General features: G+C 51.2%; 4 protein-coding genes across 4 annotated transcripts; 3 read left to right on the top strand and 1 right to left on the bottom strand.

Moving 5' to 3' along the window:
- Window positions 1-678: 678 nt before the first annotated feature.
- MYCFIDRAFT_123906 (uncharacterized protein) lies at window positions 679-3,660 on the top strand (the record flags this gene model as incomplete). The annotated part of the gene is made up of 3 exons (XM_007923168.1): window positions 679-1,724; window positions 1,812-3,295; window positions 3,437-3,660. Coding segments are annotated over 3 exons (2,754 nt in total), but the record flags the coding sequence as incomplete, so codon positions are not given.
- Window positions 3,661-7,823: 4,163 nt separating this feature from the next.
- On the top strand, window positions 7,824-8,823 carry MYCFIDRAFT_110067 (uncharacterized protein; the record flags this gene model as incomplete). Its single annotated transcript, XM_007923167.1, has 4 exons — window positions 7,824-7,973; window positions 8,035-8,142; window positions 8,205-8,446; window positions 8,538-8,823. Coding segments are annotated over 4 exons (786 nt in total), but the record flags the coding sequence as incomplete, so codon positions are not given.
- Window positions 8,824-9,503: 680 nt separating this feature from the next.
- Window positions 9,504-11,517, bottom strand: MYCFIDRAFT_148869 (uncharacterized protein; the record flags this gene model as incomplete). Its single annotated transcript, XM_007923166.1, has 1 exon — window positions 9,504-11,517. One exon carries the CDS (start codon window positions 11,515-11,517, stop codon window positions 9,853-9,855), a length of 1,665 nt encoding a protein of 554 aa, XP_007921357.1. The 3' UTR covers window positions 9,504-9,852.
- A 250-nt stretch (window positions 11,518-11,767) lies between these two features.
- Window positions 11,768-13,320, top strand: MYCFIDRAFT_209746 (uncharacterized protein). Its single transcript, XM_007923165.1, has one exon. It carries the CDS (start codon window positions 11,866-11,868, stop codon window positions 13,135-13,137), a length of 1,272 nt encoding a protein of 423 aa, XP_007921356.1. The 5' UTR covers window positions 11,768-11,865; the 3' UTR covers window positions 13,138-13,320.
- Window positions 13,321-14,027: the final 707 nt, after the last annotated feature.

The raw sequence follows: 14,027 nt of genomic DNA, 5'->3' as shown, positions 1-14,027 counted from the left end.
ATCACTATACACCTCCACGCCTTCGTCGTCATGGAAAGCACGGCGATGGATCATGGATCTTATCATCTGGCCCTGGCATTCGGCATTCCGCCATGTTCATTGGCTCGCTTGACCGCCGTTGAAGTGGTGGGAACGGAACGTTCAATATTGTTGTTGTTGTTGTACCGCACGCGCCTTTGACCAGTGGTCCGCACACTGCCAGCAGCTGGTAATCGCGAATCGCGACCTGTCATTGGGAGCATCTGCGACTGCGACTGCGACTGCGCCTGCGCCTGCGCCTGCGCCCACGCATCTTCATTCCACGCACGCACGCACGCACGCACGCACGCACGCAAGCACGCACGCGCCCCAGCACCACCACCACCCACCACCACCACCACGGCAACTCGAACTCAATGTGCGTGCGCAGGTGAACAGTTGCCATGATAATGCGCCGTCACATCAGCTGGCACTCCCCTCGACTTCCGTGAGCAACGCACATACCTACATCCTCGCACCCGCCTCGCACCAGCACTGACAATCATGCTCACCCCGTAGCTGGCACAGCCGACGACGTGCGCGTGGAGCAGCATGACCTCTTCGCAATCTGCATCTGGACGTCTACGACTCACGCCCTCGCACTCGCACTCGCACTCGCCCTTCTTCAAATCCCCCGTCCCTCGATCGCCCACCAAAGTGTCTCGCGAAGAGCCCGGCCTGCACCTGAAAAAGGTCATTGGCACAACCACAGCCTCCAGCAATGCCTTCGACTCTCTGCCCCATCGCCGCACATTCGTGTGTGTCGCCGGCGCAGCAGCCGTGCTTGCCACTGTAGACGAAGAGCTTGGCGTGAAGCAGGAGTTCTTTCGTGCAAATCCCAGCGCCACCGGCATCGTAAATGTCTCCAGAGACAATGGTCCCTGGCCTCTTACTCCTACTCCCGGCGACCCACGACATCGCCAGCTAGGCAATCTCAAGGACAACGCCTCTCCGAGCACCCTCACCAATCGCGATTGGCCCGACTCGCCCACTGGAAGGACAACCTCAGCGAAAGATCGTGTGAAAGCCGCGACATCTGTGGCCCTGTCTCCCAATGCCAAGTGGCTGGCCGTCGGAGAGACGGGCTACAAACCAAGGGTTCTGATCTTCTCGGCGCGGGACGGATCATCCGAGGCACCACTGTGCACCCTATCAGAGCACACCTTCGGAGTCATGGCGGTACGCTTCAGTCCTGACTCGAGATACCTTGCATCACTGGGCACTGTGAACGATGGCTTTCTCTATGTGTGGAGTATCGAGGAGCGCACAGGCCTAGCGAGCCTGTACGCCAGTAACAAGTGCACCTCGCTGATCTACAGCATGGCGTGGTGCGGTAGGAGCATCGTGACCGTAGGCCTGCGCTTTGTCAAAGTCTGGAGGCCTGAGGAGGAAGTATTCGAAGTCCGAGAACGCGATCGAAATGCCGTAACGACGCCACGACAGAAACACGACAGCAAGTTTGCCGACTTCGGCAACAGCATTTTAAGTCCAAAGCATCGCGTTCTCGCTGGGAAAAACTCACTGCTCGGCGACTTGCTAGAAGCTGTATTCATCTCTGTCCTGGCCATTTCAAACTCCAAAGCGCTGGTCTGCGCCGAGGGCGGAGAGATCTGCCTTCTGGACGACAGCGCACGAATGCAGACTCTTACTCTCGTAGCGAATGCTGGAATGCGCATTTCCGCCGCGAGGTTAGACAATCAACATATGTTTCATGTTGCTGGAGAGGAGGCACAATCTGCTTCATATCTGGTACCCGACCTTGAAAGACGTGGCGCTGATAAGACCCTAAGGAGAGCGTCTACATCGCCGACGAAATCTTCTCAATCTGGCATGCGGCCAGCGCACACTGTTGCACTCGCCACCCTTGGCGATGCCGTGGTTGAGATCAATTCTGATCGTGTGATCAGCCTGTTCAAGCCTGGCTTGAGCTTGCGAGCAAGCGAATCATTGCGGCCCCGTCGTCTACCTGCCCACCAAGACGCGGTCCTTGGCGTCCTCCCGGTGCAAGCAATGTCCCTCAGTCATGCCGCTTTCTTGACGTTCTCCGGCAGTGGCATGGTGCGATTCTGGAACCTTGATGGCGATTCAACGAGTGAGGCAGTAGAAATGCCCATCAACGATTTCAGTCAGACAGAGGGGACTCCGAACGAGCTGAGAGCAGTCGCATTACTGGTCAATGGTCAATACATTGCTGGAGGCGATCGGTATGGGACCATCGCTCTGGTGGAGTTGAGCACCAACAAGATCCACCATCACGTGCGTGCGCATTCGGCTGAGGTCATGGACCTGCTCGCTTTCGAGAAGAATCAAGAGCAGCTCGTGGCTTCCGCAAGTCGCGATCGGACCGTGCAATTGTTCGCGTGCAGAGAGGGAAAGCTGGAGCTTTTGCAAACCATGGACGAGCACGCCGGAGCTGTGATGGGCTTGCTTCTAGCGGAAGACGGCCTTCGATTGATGTCTTGCTCCGCCGATCGCTCTATTGTCGTGCGAGAATGTATCCAGCGCGACGGTCCCAACTCTGCTCCAGTGGCCTTTGCAATGGCACGGGCGATAACCTTGAAATCCGCTCCTACAAGTATTTGCAATACATCGCAGCCGGACACGATCTTGGTCTCGACCGTTGACAGATCAATCATGAAATACAACATCAAGACAGGGCAATCAGGCTTCGGCTTCAAATGCGCAGATGGCGAAGGGGGAGAGGCTGTGGCCATGTCCAAAATCTTATTTGCGCCTTCTCTCAACGGCAATCCCACGATAGCTGGCGTATCTGGAAGTGATAAGTCGGTTCGCTTGTACTCAGACTACGGGACCCTAATTGCTTGCGATTGGGGCCACACTGAAGGCATTACGGCCCTCGCACTGGTTGCGTCAAGATGGTCAGATGCCGAGACCCCAGACCGTCTATCACCTATGATAGTCACTGTTGCGGCGGACACAACAATATTTCTCTGGGAGAGTATGGTCATGGCCCCGAGACCTACAACACAGATGTCTGACGAAGCGAATGGAGAAAGTGCTCTCCCAGCGCTGGGCCCTCCGCTTCGCAAGGTGATATCGCACTCGGAAATGTCGAGAATGCGACGAGAACGTCTGATTGATGAGAACATGCCGCCCTCAGCATCGACTCCATCGTATCCAGCGTCGCCACACAAGATGCGCAAAAAGACGAGTAGGCTCTCCCTTGCGCAAACTCCCCGTCTCGATCCTGGATTTCGGCCAAATTTTGACCCTTCTCGACGCCGCAGCATGATGCAGCGCTCGCCTTCGCCACCCAGTCCCAAGCACTCAACCAAGACTGGTGCCCGCGGCGCTAAGCTGGGGATGTCATTGAGGTCAAAAAGCAGCGAGAATGTGCTGAGCACGAGCAGCTCCGCCGCCAGCAACAAAAGCTTCGGTACATTGAATGCCTCCACAGAATCGGTTTGTCGGACACTCAGAACCTACCGCAGGAAGCTGGGAACCGCATCTGTAACCGAAGAAATCAACACAGACGCTCTTCGTGAGCTTGAAAAAGAGCTGAAGCTCACAGCTCGCGCCTTGGGTGAGAGGTCAACGAGCAAGACTCTTGATGAGGTGACTGTGGCTAAGCTGCTTGACCAAATGTCGGATAAAGTGGTTGGCCTTCTCGAAAGAAAATTTCTACAAAACAGTGAAGTATCTTCCCCTGATTCTTCGCAAACGCTGGAGGTGCCAGTAAATGAAAATGGGATCGAAGGTCATATTTCACGATCAGACACAGCACCTGGAGCGCTCGAAAGCCGAAGGCGCGATTCGTAACCGGTGCGAGGCTCATATTTCTCTTTAACATCTCTATAATAACGTCGATTGGCGAGGCAACGGTCTGCATAGTAGCCAAGTGAGGCGAAGTGGCATGTGGGAGCTGCATATGTGGCGTTAGGAAGAGATACCCTCGGATTTGGTTCATATGTATCAATAGGCTGATTCCCTGTTCTACCAAGAAACATGCGGATATCATTGTGAGTGATGGAGAAGGGTTAAAGTCCGGTTCTGATCGCCTGACTCTCAAGAGCTCCTGCGCAGAATCAACTAGCCTTTTTCAAGCGACGGTCTGCTCCAACATTTACAAGCAAATCAGCGTGATCACAAACACGCGGTTGTTGTCGTCGAACAGTCTACGCTGCACAGTACAGCTGCGGTGGCATTGCAAGTAGCCGAAATGCTCTCTTGCAGTGTCAGTGTGCAACGAACGCTACAAAGCGGCGAGCGCACAAGACATTGATACACCCTGATTAAGCGAGATGGTGGAAGGGGGTGATCTCTAAAAACGGGAGCTAACTGGTCAAAGCTAGCGTACTGCCTAAAGGAGTTATCCGCACCTCAAAAAAGTTTACGTCTAACGTTTTCAAGCTAGCTACCGTTTACGGGGATCGCCCCCGTCCGCTATCTCGCTTAGTCAGGTTGTACATCCCTTGATGCTTTAGTAGGTAGGGATGATTAAATGACGGCATTCCATATTATGACATGTCATTTATTTATTACGTAATGCATAAATAACTGCAGGAAATATAACTAAGCATTCCTAACCTAACTTCTACGATTCCTTTCTAATCTCTCTACGCGTCTATAACTACTACTACAACGCGATTATATATACTTCTATACGCGCAATCTACTCTATTATATTATGTCTTCCTCCCTTAAGCGCGGACGCCCCGAAAACCTCGATGTTTCGGTCCATTTCAAGTACTAGAAGCCTACTAGTAAGAACACCGAATGGAGCCGCTATAACTACTACGGGAAAGAGAGGGTAGCGTATACAACACGTTAGCAACACCACCTAGAGGTCTATAAGGCCTATCTGCTTAGTCTTAGCCTTAACTACTATAAGATTAAGCAGCGGATTAAGCAACGCGAGATTTAAATGCTAGCAATCGGTCTAGAAGGTATAAAGCTTATATAACGGAAGTTCTTAAAGGGTATTATTATAAGTAGCCTGTCCTTTAGAGTGTTCAATTCACTATAGTTTAAGGACGCCTTCAACTTACTTAATAACGCCTATACCGTGCCTAGTAGACAGAACGTTGCAGACTACCTTTTAAATGAGGTTTATAAGGATATATAGTTAAAGGTAGACCCGATTATCTTCAACTAGCGATATATTAACCTTATCTTTAATAAGAGCGCTAACGTTAACAAAGAACGTGTTATCAACCTCTGTGCTTACGTACTATATTATAGCGCCTTCTTCTTATCCTCGGAGGTTATTAGGAACGACAACCTCACTGTAATATAGTACGCTTACTAGTTTAGGCGATAAGTGGACAAGATTAAGCTACGCTATCCGGACTTCTATAAGCGACTGAATGCTATTGTAACGGACACCTATACGACAATACGGGCAACTTAGAGCAATATTGCTACGTACGAGCCGTATTTACACCTATTCTACGTGCCTTGTTAAGCATACTCTCTCTAGTTATCCCTTAAAGATATCTTCGAGAGAATCCCCTTCTTTACGAAGGTCCTCGGCATAGCGCAGCTTATTGTATCTACCTTCTTACGGTCGCCTCTATAGCTTAGTATTCTTCGCTAGCACATACGAGAGACTATTAGTAAGACAGTCGCCTTTGTCTTATTAGTAATCACTCGTTAGGGCACTTAACTAGCCTTATTGAAGAGCGTCCGCAAGGCTAAGCCTGCCCTTATAAATTTCAACCCTCCTACTATTAGGGGTAAGAAGGATAAGACTAGCAAGCTAATGAAGAAGGTTAGAGATATTGTATAGAATCCAAGCTTCTAGACTGAGCTTAATATAGTTAAAGAGGTTATTCAACCGGTTAGCGAGTATATTAAAATAGCCGAGTCTGACTAGTGCTTTATTCGGTATATTATTCCTTACTAGTAGAAGATCAAGGCCGCCTAGAAGGCCGCTACTAAAGCTAGTAACTTTACAAAGGAGCACTTCTTCCACTTAGAGACTAAACTAAAGGCACGGATTAACTAGCAGGTTACTAACTGTTACGTTGTTGCTTATCTACTAGATCTAGGCTTATCGGTTACGAAGGACCCTATTCTATACTAGACCGAGTTACAATAGCGTATTACCCTATATAAGTTCATTCAACGTAGGGTGCAAGAGGGCAGGCTCTAGCGAGCTATAAGCGAGTTCAATGCCTTCTATAACCGCGAAGGGCCCTTCTATAAGGATGCTAAGTGCTAGATATATATAAACGATCTAGCAACCTTCTAGCAATTCATTCAGAGTGAGGCTATAATACTCGCACTAATAGCTATCCGCCTCGCTCGTATAGTAGCGTCTTTAGTGCCTTCCGAGCGCTTATTCTCGGTACTAAATCTTATTTATACGGATACCCGTAACCGACTAGTACCCGCTAAAGTGAACAAGCTGCAGTATATCTATATTAATAAGCGTGTACTACACTACCTACGTAAGGAAGAGACACTAGAAGAGGCTATTAAAGCGCTCGAAGAAGCACTCGTTGCTATCGGTCTATATAAACAGCTAAACGAGAACCTGCTATCTAACGAGCGTATGTCGATTGCAGCTATAATCTAACTAGCCAATTAGAAGCCGAGAAACACCTATCAATAGTTGAAAGTGTGTCTAATCGACGTATCTCGGTCGATTAAGTGCACTCGCGAGTTAGGGTTTAGTTAGAATGCGGATTTAGGAAGCGGGCTTTTTAGTATACATTTAGGGCATTGCACTACTACTATTTTATTATACTTTATCTTCATACTTTACACGCTTATTATATGCATTAAGACCTTTCATTTGCGCTATTTGGTATATCTATATATAGTATGGTTGGTGTGTTGTGCGTGCAGAGGGCTATTAGCTTTCCCAATTCCGTCCTCTCGGCGGAGCTTCGGAGGTTAGACGGGCTTTGCCGAGGCAGGCTTGGCAGTATAAAGCTAATTAGTCACCACTAAACAACACGATATTTCATCACCACATTCTATCATAATATATTGCGGCTAATTTTAGAATCATAGAACTCGATACTGCGATTTTTTTAGTGCAAGAATCAATACATTTGCATCGCTGTATAGTGCACATTAATTCGGTGAAGTATAGGGGCAGAACGCCGAGATGGCGCCTAACCCTCAGGGTCCCTAAAATATCGCCCCTATACATTCACTTACAGTGGCTGCTGTCACAGGACTTCCTGCAGGTGCATAAAATATCCGGATTAGGCTTAGCTTAAATGACTGTCATTTATTAGCATCAACCCTATTGGCAGGCATCACAAGGTTACGACTTCGGGAGTCAACCTAGTCGCGTGTGAAAGCACGCCACAGCCATGTGCTCAAACACGCAAACTTGCGACTGCCAAGGCACACGTAACACACTGAGCGTCACAAGTGTTGTGGACAACTTGTGAAGATCTATCTCGCTTTGCCCAATTGCTGCTTCTTGTCAAAGAGCGCACGCACGTTGCACTGCTCGGCGAGTTAGAATTTCAGTACAGGGATGCTTTGCTATTCTAGCACAGCCTGGTCAGCGCCGGTGCCTGAATCGCCAATCGCCATTATAGGCTTTAGCCTTTCGCCTTCACGCGGTACTTCACCATCTCCCTGAGATGAATATGTCGTATAATGATGTGTCTACTGCGAGCTCCCTCGGCCAAGCTCGATTTCCCTTCTAGCACTGCACTCGACCTCCTAAGGCACAAGACTTCCTTTCGGTGAAACGCGATCTCGTCCCAACTCCTCCTGGACGCTACGTGACCGAGGCCGAAAGAGCGTGTACGTACTACGACATGCAGAGATATATCCTCTGAGAGCGATTACCTTCACGCGAGAGGGGAACGAAGATGGTATCTGGACATGCGTCCGGGGCGTCTATCATCGCAATCACAGTCGTCTTCACGGTTCTGGCGGGATTCTTTTGCGGACTGCGACTATATGCCAGGTGCGCGGTTGCCAAAAACACAGGCGTAGACGACGCTCTGATTCTTGTCGCCTTGGTAATTATATAAGCTTGAATGCATGCATGCTTGTGAACGACACTGACTGACATGATAATAGATCTTCGCAATCGCTACTACAGTATGCATGATTATACAAGTCGAAACGGGAATGGGTAGACATGAATGGGATATTGAACTACATGAGTCCATCGCGAATCTGAAAGCGGTAAGAATTACCAAAATAGGAATCTGAGGAGGGAGAAAAATTGACAAGTTCCTTGCATGCAGTTCTACGTGTCGATCTGGGTGTACAACATCTCCATGACATGCACGAAAGTGTCCATCCTCTTTCAGTACCTCCGCATATTTCCACACCAGCGATTTCGAATCGTGACCTGGACGTTAATGGCCGTTATCATCGTCATCGGGCTTTATGTCTTCCTCACTGCTGTCTTCTCCTGCTGGCCAATCGCGTTTTTCTGGGATCATACCATCCAAGGCGGCAAATGTTTGCCACGCTTCGCAATATGGTAAGTAACCACCACACATTGTGCTCTCTCTCTCTCTCTCTCTCTCTCTCTCTCTCCTCACCTTCAATTTATTGACTTTGAACCCCTTCAGGTTTGTGAACTCTAGCCTTAGCATCGCCACCGACATCGCCACCGCCGTTCTCCCCCTACCCATGATCAACAAATTAGAACTACCTAAACGGCGGAAAAGAGCCCTGATGCTCGTCTTCGCTCTAGGAGGCTTCACTTGTGTAATCTCCATCATTCGACTCCAATCACTGTACGTGATCGCGAACACCAAGGACGTAAGCTGGAATAACGGCCTAGCGGCCATCTGGAGTAACGTCGAAATGAACACTGCAATCCTCTGCTCCTGCCTTCCAACAGTCCGATGCGTCTGCCCCCACATCTTCACCTCGCAATCGCTTTTGAGCGGTTCTGGACGATTGACGACGCCGCCTGGAACACGTTCGCTCGAAGGAGGCAGCAGATCTGGGAAGCTACATAGCTTCAGGAATCCTTTCAGTATGAAAGTCAATGCTACGAATGGGGCACTTAACGGCAATCGTCCGTATTATTCGTACGGCGGTCGGAAAAGTGGAGGGAAGGATATGAGGGATGATGATAGTCTGGAACATCTTGAATTTGGGATTACTAAAAGTAAGCAGAGAAAGGGCGGCGGGAGTATGGATGAGATTGAGTTGGGTGGGAGGCATCAGGTGTCGAATGGGGGGAGGAAGCATTCGGATGGAGGAGGAATTTATGTTTTTACTGCTATTGAGCAAGAGGTGGAGAAATTGAGTTGAGTCGCCTACTGACAGCGTGAAATATTTTGCTAGGCAAAAGCGTCCTTAGAATGAATGTGATATGACTGGCTGCATGTACTTTCTGTTTCTTTTGCAGCATACCATTTTCGGGCCTCTAGCTTGTGTTGGGCGAGTCTAGCACTATGCGTGATGGCAAGTGGCTGAGAACGCAGGCGATGGTTTAAGACCGATGCCTGCAACAGAGCACAGTCGTTCTGCCGGAGGTGCACCTGACAACATGTAGATCATGACCAAGGCGGCGAGAGTGCGTTATTATGGCCCAGCTACAATGGAAGGATTTCTCCATGCACATATAAATGTCCTGTATTCGTCGCCTCTCGAAAGCGACACGTGCATTTTGTCCAACCAGATAATAATCCATCGCGGCTCCAGTTCCTACTTTCTTTGAAGCTCAGCAGAGCCTTGTACGAGCCTTGCGACGTTACACCCAAGAGACGTTGCGATTTCCGCTCCTCGGTCATCATGGCTGGGGCTTTACCGTGGAACATGCGACGGCGATTCTGCCCTACCACCCTTTACGGTATGCCAAGACACATTCAGGTCTCCAAGACTTGTCCCATGAGTGGGTATAAAAAGCTGTTCCGTCCAGGTACCCGATTTTCAGCCACCTTTGCGTGCAAATCTGGAGAGCGCTGGTCCGAGCTGTTCAATCTGCTTTCCCTCTCTTGCCTCCTTGGCCTGTTGTCTCTGCTTCTCACGAAGTTCTATTACACGCATCTTGTGCTCATCGATGACGTTCTTGTTCCCCTTCTTGCGGAGATGCTTGCGCAAACTACTGTTCTTTCCGCGACCACGGTTCTTGAGCTGCTCGATCCGGTCCTTCTCAGCTTCGGCTCCAGTCTTCCTGTCAAGATCCTTCTCCCGCTGTCGCTGTTCGTGGGAGGCCGTATCTAGGTTGCCAACATTCTCGGGATTCAAGCTGATCATCTCCGGCTGAAGTTTGGTCAAGAGAGCCTTGACTTCGCCTTCTTGTCGTTGCTTCGAGTTTTCGTATGGATTTTGTTCCAGTGCATCGAAGTTGGCTTCTCCAGCGCCCGGAACTATGATGGACGAGAATCCCTCATTGTGACTTACGCCCAAGATATCCTCAAAAGGACACCAGCGGACACGTTCAATGGTTTGCCCCTCGCCACCCCAAGCCATGTAGGGAGACTGAACCTTGACTTGGTCGATGTCGGATCGACTCTTGGTAAACAAGTCTTTCCAGACAGTGGTCTGCGTACCCCAGCCAACAGCTGTCAAGTTTCGATCGCTTATTGCCACACTCGAGCCAGGCTGACGAAGGAAATATTCGTGCACCGGCTTGAAGCTGCGCACGTCCCAGACGGCCATTTTCAAGTCCTGGCCAGTGCTGACCATATATCTTCCTTCCCGATCTATTGCCAAAGAGCGCACCGGGCCACGATGACACAGCATCTTCACCAAGGGAGTGGTGCTATTCGGCGACCACAGTGACACCGTACCATTCTGATGACCGACATGCATGATCGCATTGTAAGGATTCTGCCCCAACGTGGTGGGCGTGCCTTGCTTTGTGCTAACCTGAGCGACGAGCTTGCCGGTACTCGTGTCTTGCCATTTGAGCCAGCCTGCTTTACCAATCGTCGAAAGCAGAAAGTGGTATGGCAGAAATTCCATGTGGGTCGCTTCAACATGCTGATCCAGGTTGTGGATTTCGACACCGTGGTGATCGTATATGTACACGTTTCTCTTCTGCGCGACCGCGAAGTATTGATTGTTGTGCAACCACTTCGCATCGCGAACAGTCTCACCAAGGTTCAACTCGCAGCCCAGCTTCCCGCTACGCCAGTCCATGGTGGCTACGTGCCCTTTGCGACCAGCGAGCAACAGATTCCGGCCATTCCTCGAGTAGTCGTGTGAATACGGACCCAGTTCTGTGAGCTTCAACTCAAAACCTTTCTTTGCGGTCTCCACGGCTATGTCGCTTTTTATGTCATCCTGGCGCACTTTGTAGGTGCGTTCAAGCTTGCCTTCTGGCTCGAGGAAGCCCGAGCTGTTCTCCAGCAGAATCTCAGCATCTTTCGCCTTGAGCGTCGCTTCCCTGTACTTTGCTTCCAGTGCCTTGAGTTCGCCGCGCAGCTTCTTGTCTCTGATATTTTCCAACGACACCGCTTTGCCTCTGCCATACTGCTGGTTGGCCTCTTGCTGCCTCTTTTTGAGGGCTGCAGCCTCTGGACCTAACGGCGCGGTCGGACCTTTCTTCCTGACGACCGCGGCGGGCCTCTCCGCATCAGTCTCTGCCATTTCGTGGAGTTCGGTCTAGCAGAACATGCTTGGTCGTGCATAGACTGAAGAGGAACTTTTTTTGCAAGTCCCAAGCAAGTCAGCGGAGGCGCGGCGATGGTCGGGTCGGGTCGGATCAGCGAGCCGAAGCGCTGAAAGCTCAAGTCGGCGCTCGGACCACGCATCTCCAGACCAGACCAGCTCCGTAAAGCTAAAACCAAAATCCCCAGAAAGTTGACAGTCACCCTTTCACACTCTTCCCATTGAGCACCAGTCTTCTATCATCCAAACACGCGTCCTATCAGCAAGCGTTCCATTCCATTGAGTCTGTCTCGTCCGCCATTGGTGACCACGCTCCACGCTACAGCCATGATCTCCCGCACCGCCCTTCAGCGAGCCGTCCAAGCTCCAATCGTCAAGCAATCCGTCCGCGCTGCCTCGGCGTGGTCGCAGGTGCCTCAGGGCCCGCCAGATGCCATCCTGGGCATCACTGAGGCATTCAAGAAAGACAGCAACACCAAGAAGATCAACCTTGGTGTTGGCGCGTACCGCGACGACAAGGGCAAGCCATATGTGCTGCCGTCGGTGAAGGAGGCCGAGCAGAAGGTGGTGCAGCAAAACCTCGACAAGGAGTACGCGGGCATCACTGGTGTGCCTGACTTCACCAAGGCTGCTGCACTTCTAGCATACGGACCAGACAGTACTGCCATCAAGGACGGTCGAGTGGCCATCACGCAGTCCATATCTGGAACTGGCGCCCTGCGGATAGGTGGTGAATTCCTCGCCCGCCATTATCCTGGCGCCAAGACCATCTACATCCCGACCCCATCATGGGCCAACCACAAAGCAGTCTTCTCTGACAGCGGGCTGGAAGTCAAGAGCTACAAGTACTACAACAAGGACACCATTGGCCTCGACTTCGATGGCATGATTGCCGACATCAAGGCAATGCCGAAGGGCTCGATCGTGCTTCTCCACGCATGTGCACACAACCCAACTGGTGTTGACCCAACTGAGGAGCAGTGGAGGGCCATCAGCGATGCCGTCAAGGCTGGTGAGCATTTCCCATTCTTCGACATGGCTTACCAAGGTTTCGCATCTGGTGACACCAACAAGGATGCTTACGCTCTCCGCTACTTCATTGAACAAGGTCACCAGCCATGTCTTGCTCAGTCGTTCGCCAAGAACATGGGCCTTTACGGAGAGCGTGTCGGTGCATTCTCAATCGTCACTGCGTCGGCCGAGGAGAAGACTCGTGTCGATTCTCAAGTCAAGATTCTTGTCCGTCCACTCTACTCCAACCCACCAGTTCATGGCGCTCGCATTGCCAGTACCATCCTCAACGACCCAGCCTTGAACAAGCAGTGGCTTGGCGAGGTCAAGGGCATGGCAGACCGCATCATCAAGATGCGAACCCTGCTGAAGCAGAACCTCGAGAAGCTGGGCAGCAAGCACAACTGGGACCACATCACTTCACAGATCGGCATGTTCGCGTACACCGGTCTGACTCCTGAGCAGATGACCAAGCTTGCGGAGGAGCACTCGGTGTATGCGACCAAAGATGGGCGAATCAGCGTTGCTGGCATTACCTCCGAGAACGTGGGCAGACTTGCTGAGGCCATCTACAAGATCAAGGGTTGAAGCGGCATTGCTACCAGCCTCTCGTTCATCAGCTGCGAGCGGGCGGGAAATGACAACAGAGAGGGCAATTGAAGAATGGTGTATAAAAGCGGAGGCTGGCTGTGTGCCAAGGTCAAAAGATGTATAATAGATGGCTTAAGAGATAGAAAGCTAGGTACCTTGTGTACAGAGCGTCGCGAGCAGAAGATTTGTGCTTACGTGCCGTAAATGTCGTGGTATTGTCTGGCGTCCCGCTTAACGGCGGCAACTGGCATGCTAGAGAATGCAATGTTGTTACGGTCACGATGCCACGGTAGACAGGCGTGCAGCAGGCTCCTTCGCGTCTTCGCCGCAGCATAGCGGGAAGTTGTTGAAGGCAGAAGACGGCTTAACCAGTCAAACCGAGCTGCGGAGGGTCCAAGGTCGCTCGATCGCGTGGGCTCCCGCTGCGCAGACGGAGCAAGAGCAGTTCCGCAGATCGCAGAGCTTAGCGTGAGTGAGTGCTGGCTGGCCGATGATAGCAGGCTGTTGAGCATTGCTTTGACTTTGCCAGGTTGGGCGCCAAGGCAGAGTAGACGTCAACGCCAGAGACAAACAGTCTTGGCGAAGATGACAGCACAGCGCATTCGACATTTGACCGAGTGAAGCGCAAGGTCACCAGTCCTGCTGGATTCGCGTGCGTGCAGCGGTAATCAGGACGAAGCCCGAGGGCGGTTCAAGCCGATGAAGCTTTTGAGGAGAGAGAGAGAGGGAGAGGGAGACAAGACAGTAGAGAGAGTCTGGAGTCTGGACTTTGGCGATTGAGCAAGTGCAAGGGCAGCCGAAGCCCGGCCCGACGGGATCGACGACGAGACCCTGTGTGAGATGACGTAGGTAGATTCGAAAAATTGAGGCAGAGGCAGAGGCAGCAG

This window comes from Pseudocercospora fijiensis, assembly GCF_000340215.1.
Source record: "Pseudocercospora fijiensis CIRAD86 unplaced genomic scaffold MYCFIscaffold_1, whole genome shotgun sequence".
NCBI classification, from domain to species: Eukaryota; Fungi; Ascomycota; class Dothideomycetes; order Mycosphaerellales; family Mycosphaerellaceae; genus Pseudocercospora; species Pseudocercospora fijiensis.
The sequence above is the reverse complement of the archived record's forward strand: the minus strand, read 5'-3'. Positions and strand labels throughout refer to the sequence as shown.

Bases quoted from the DNA above. Each gene is read 5' to 3' on its own strand.
- MYCFIDRAFT_209746 (XM_007923165.1), top strand. From the start codon at position 11,866: ATGATCTCCCGCACCGCCCTTCAGCGAGCCGTCCAAGCTCCAATCGTC.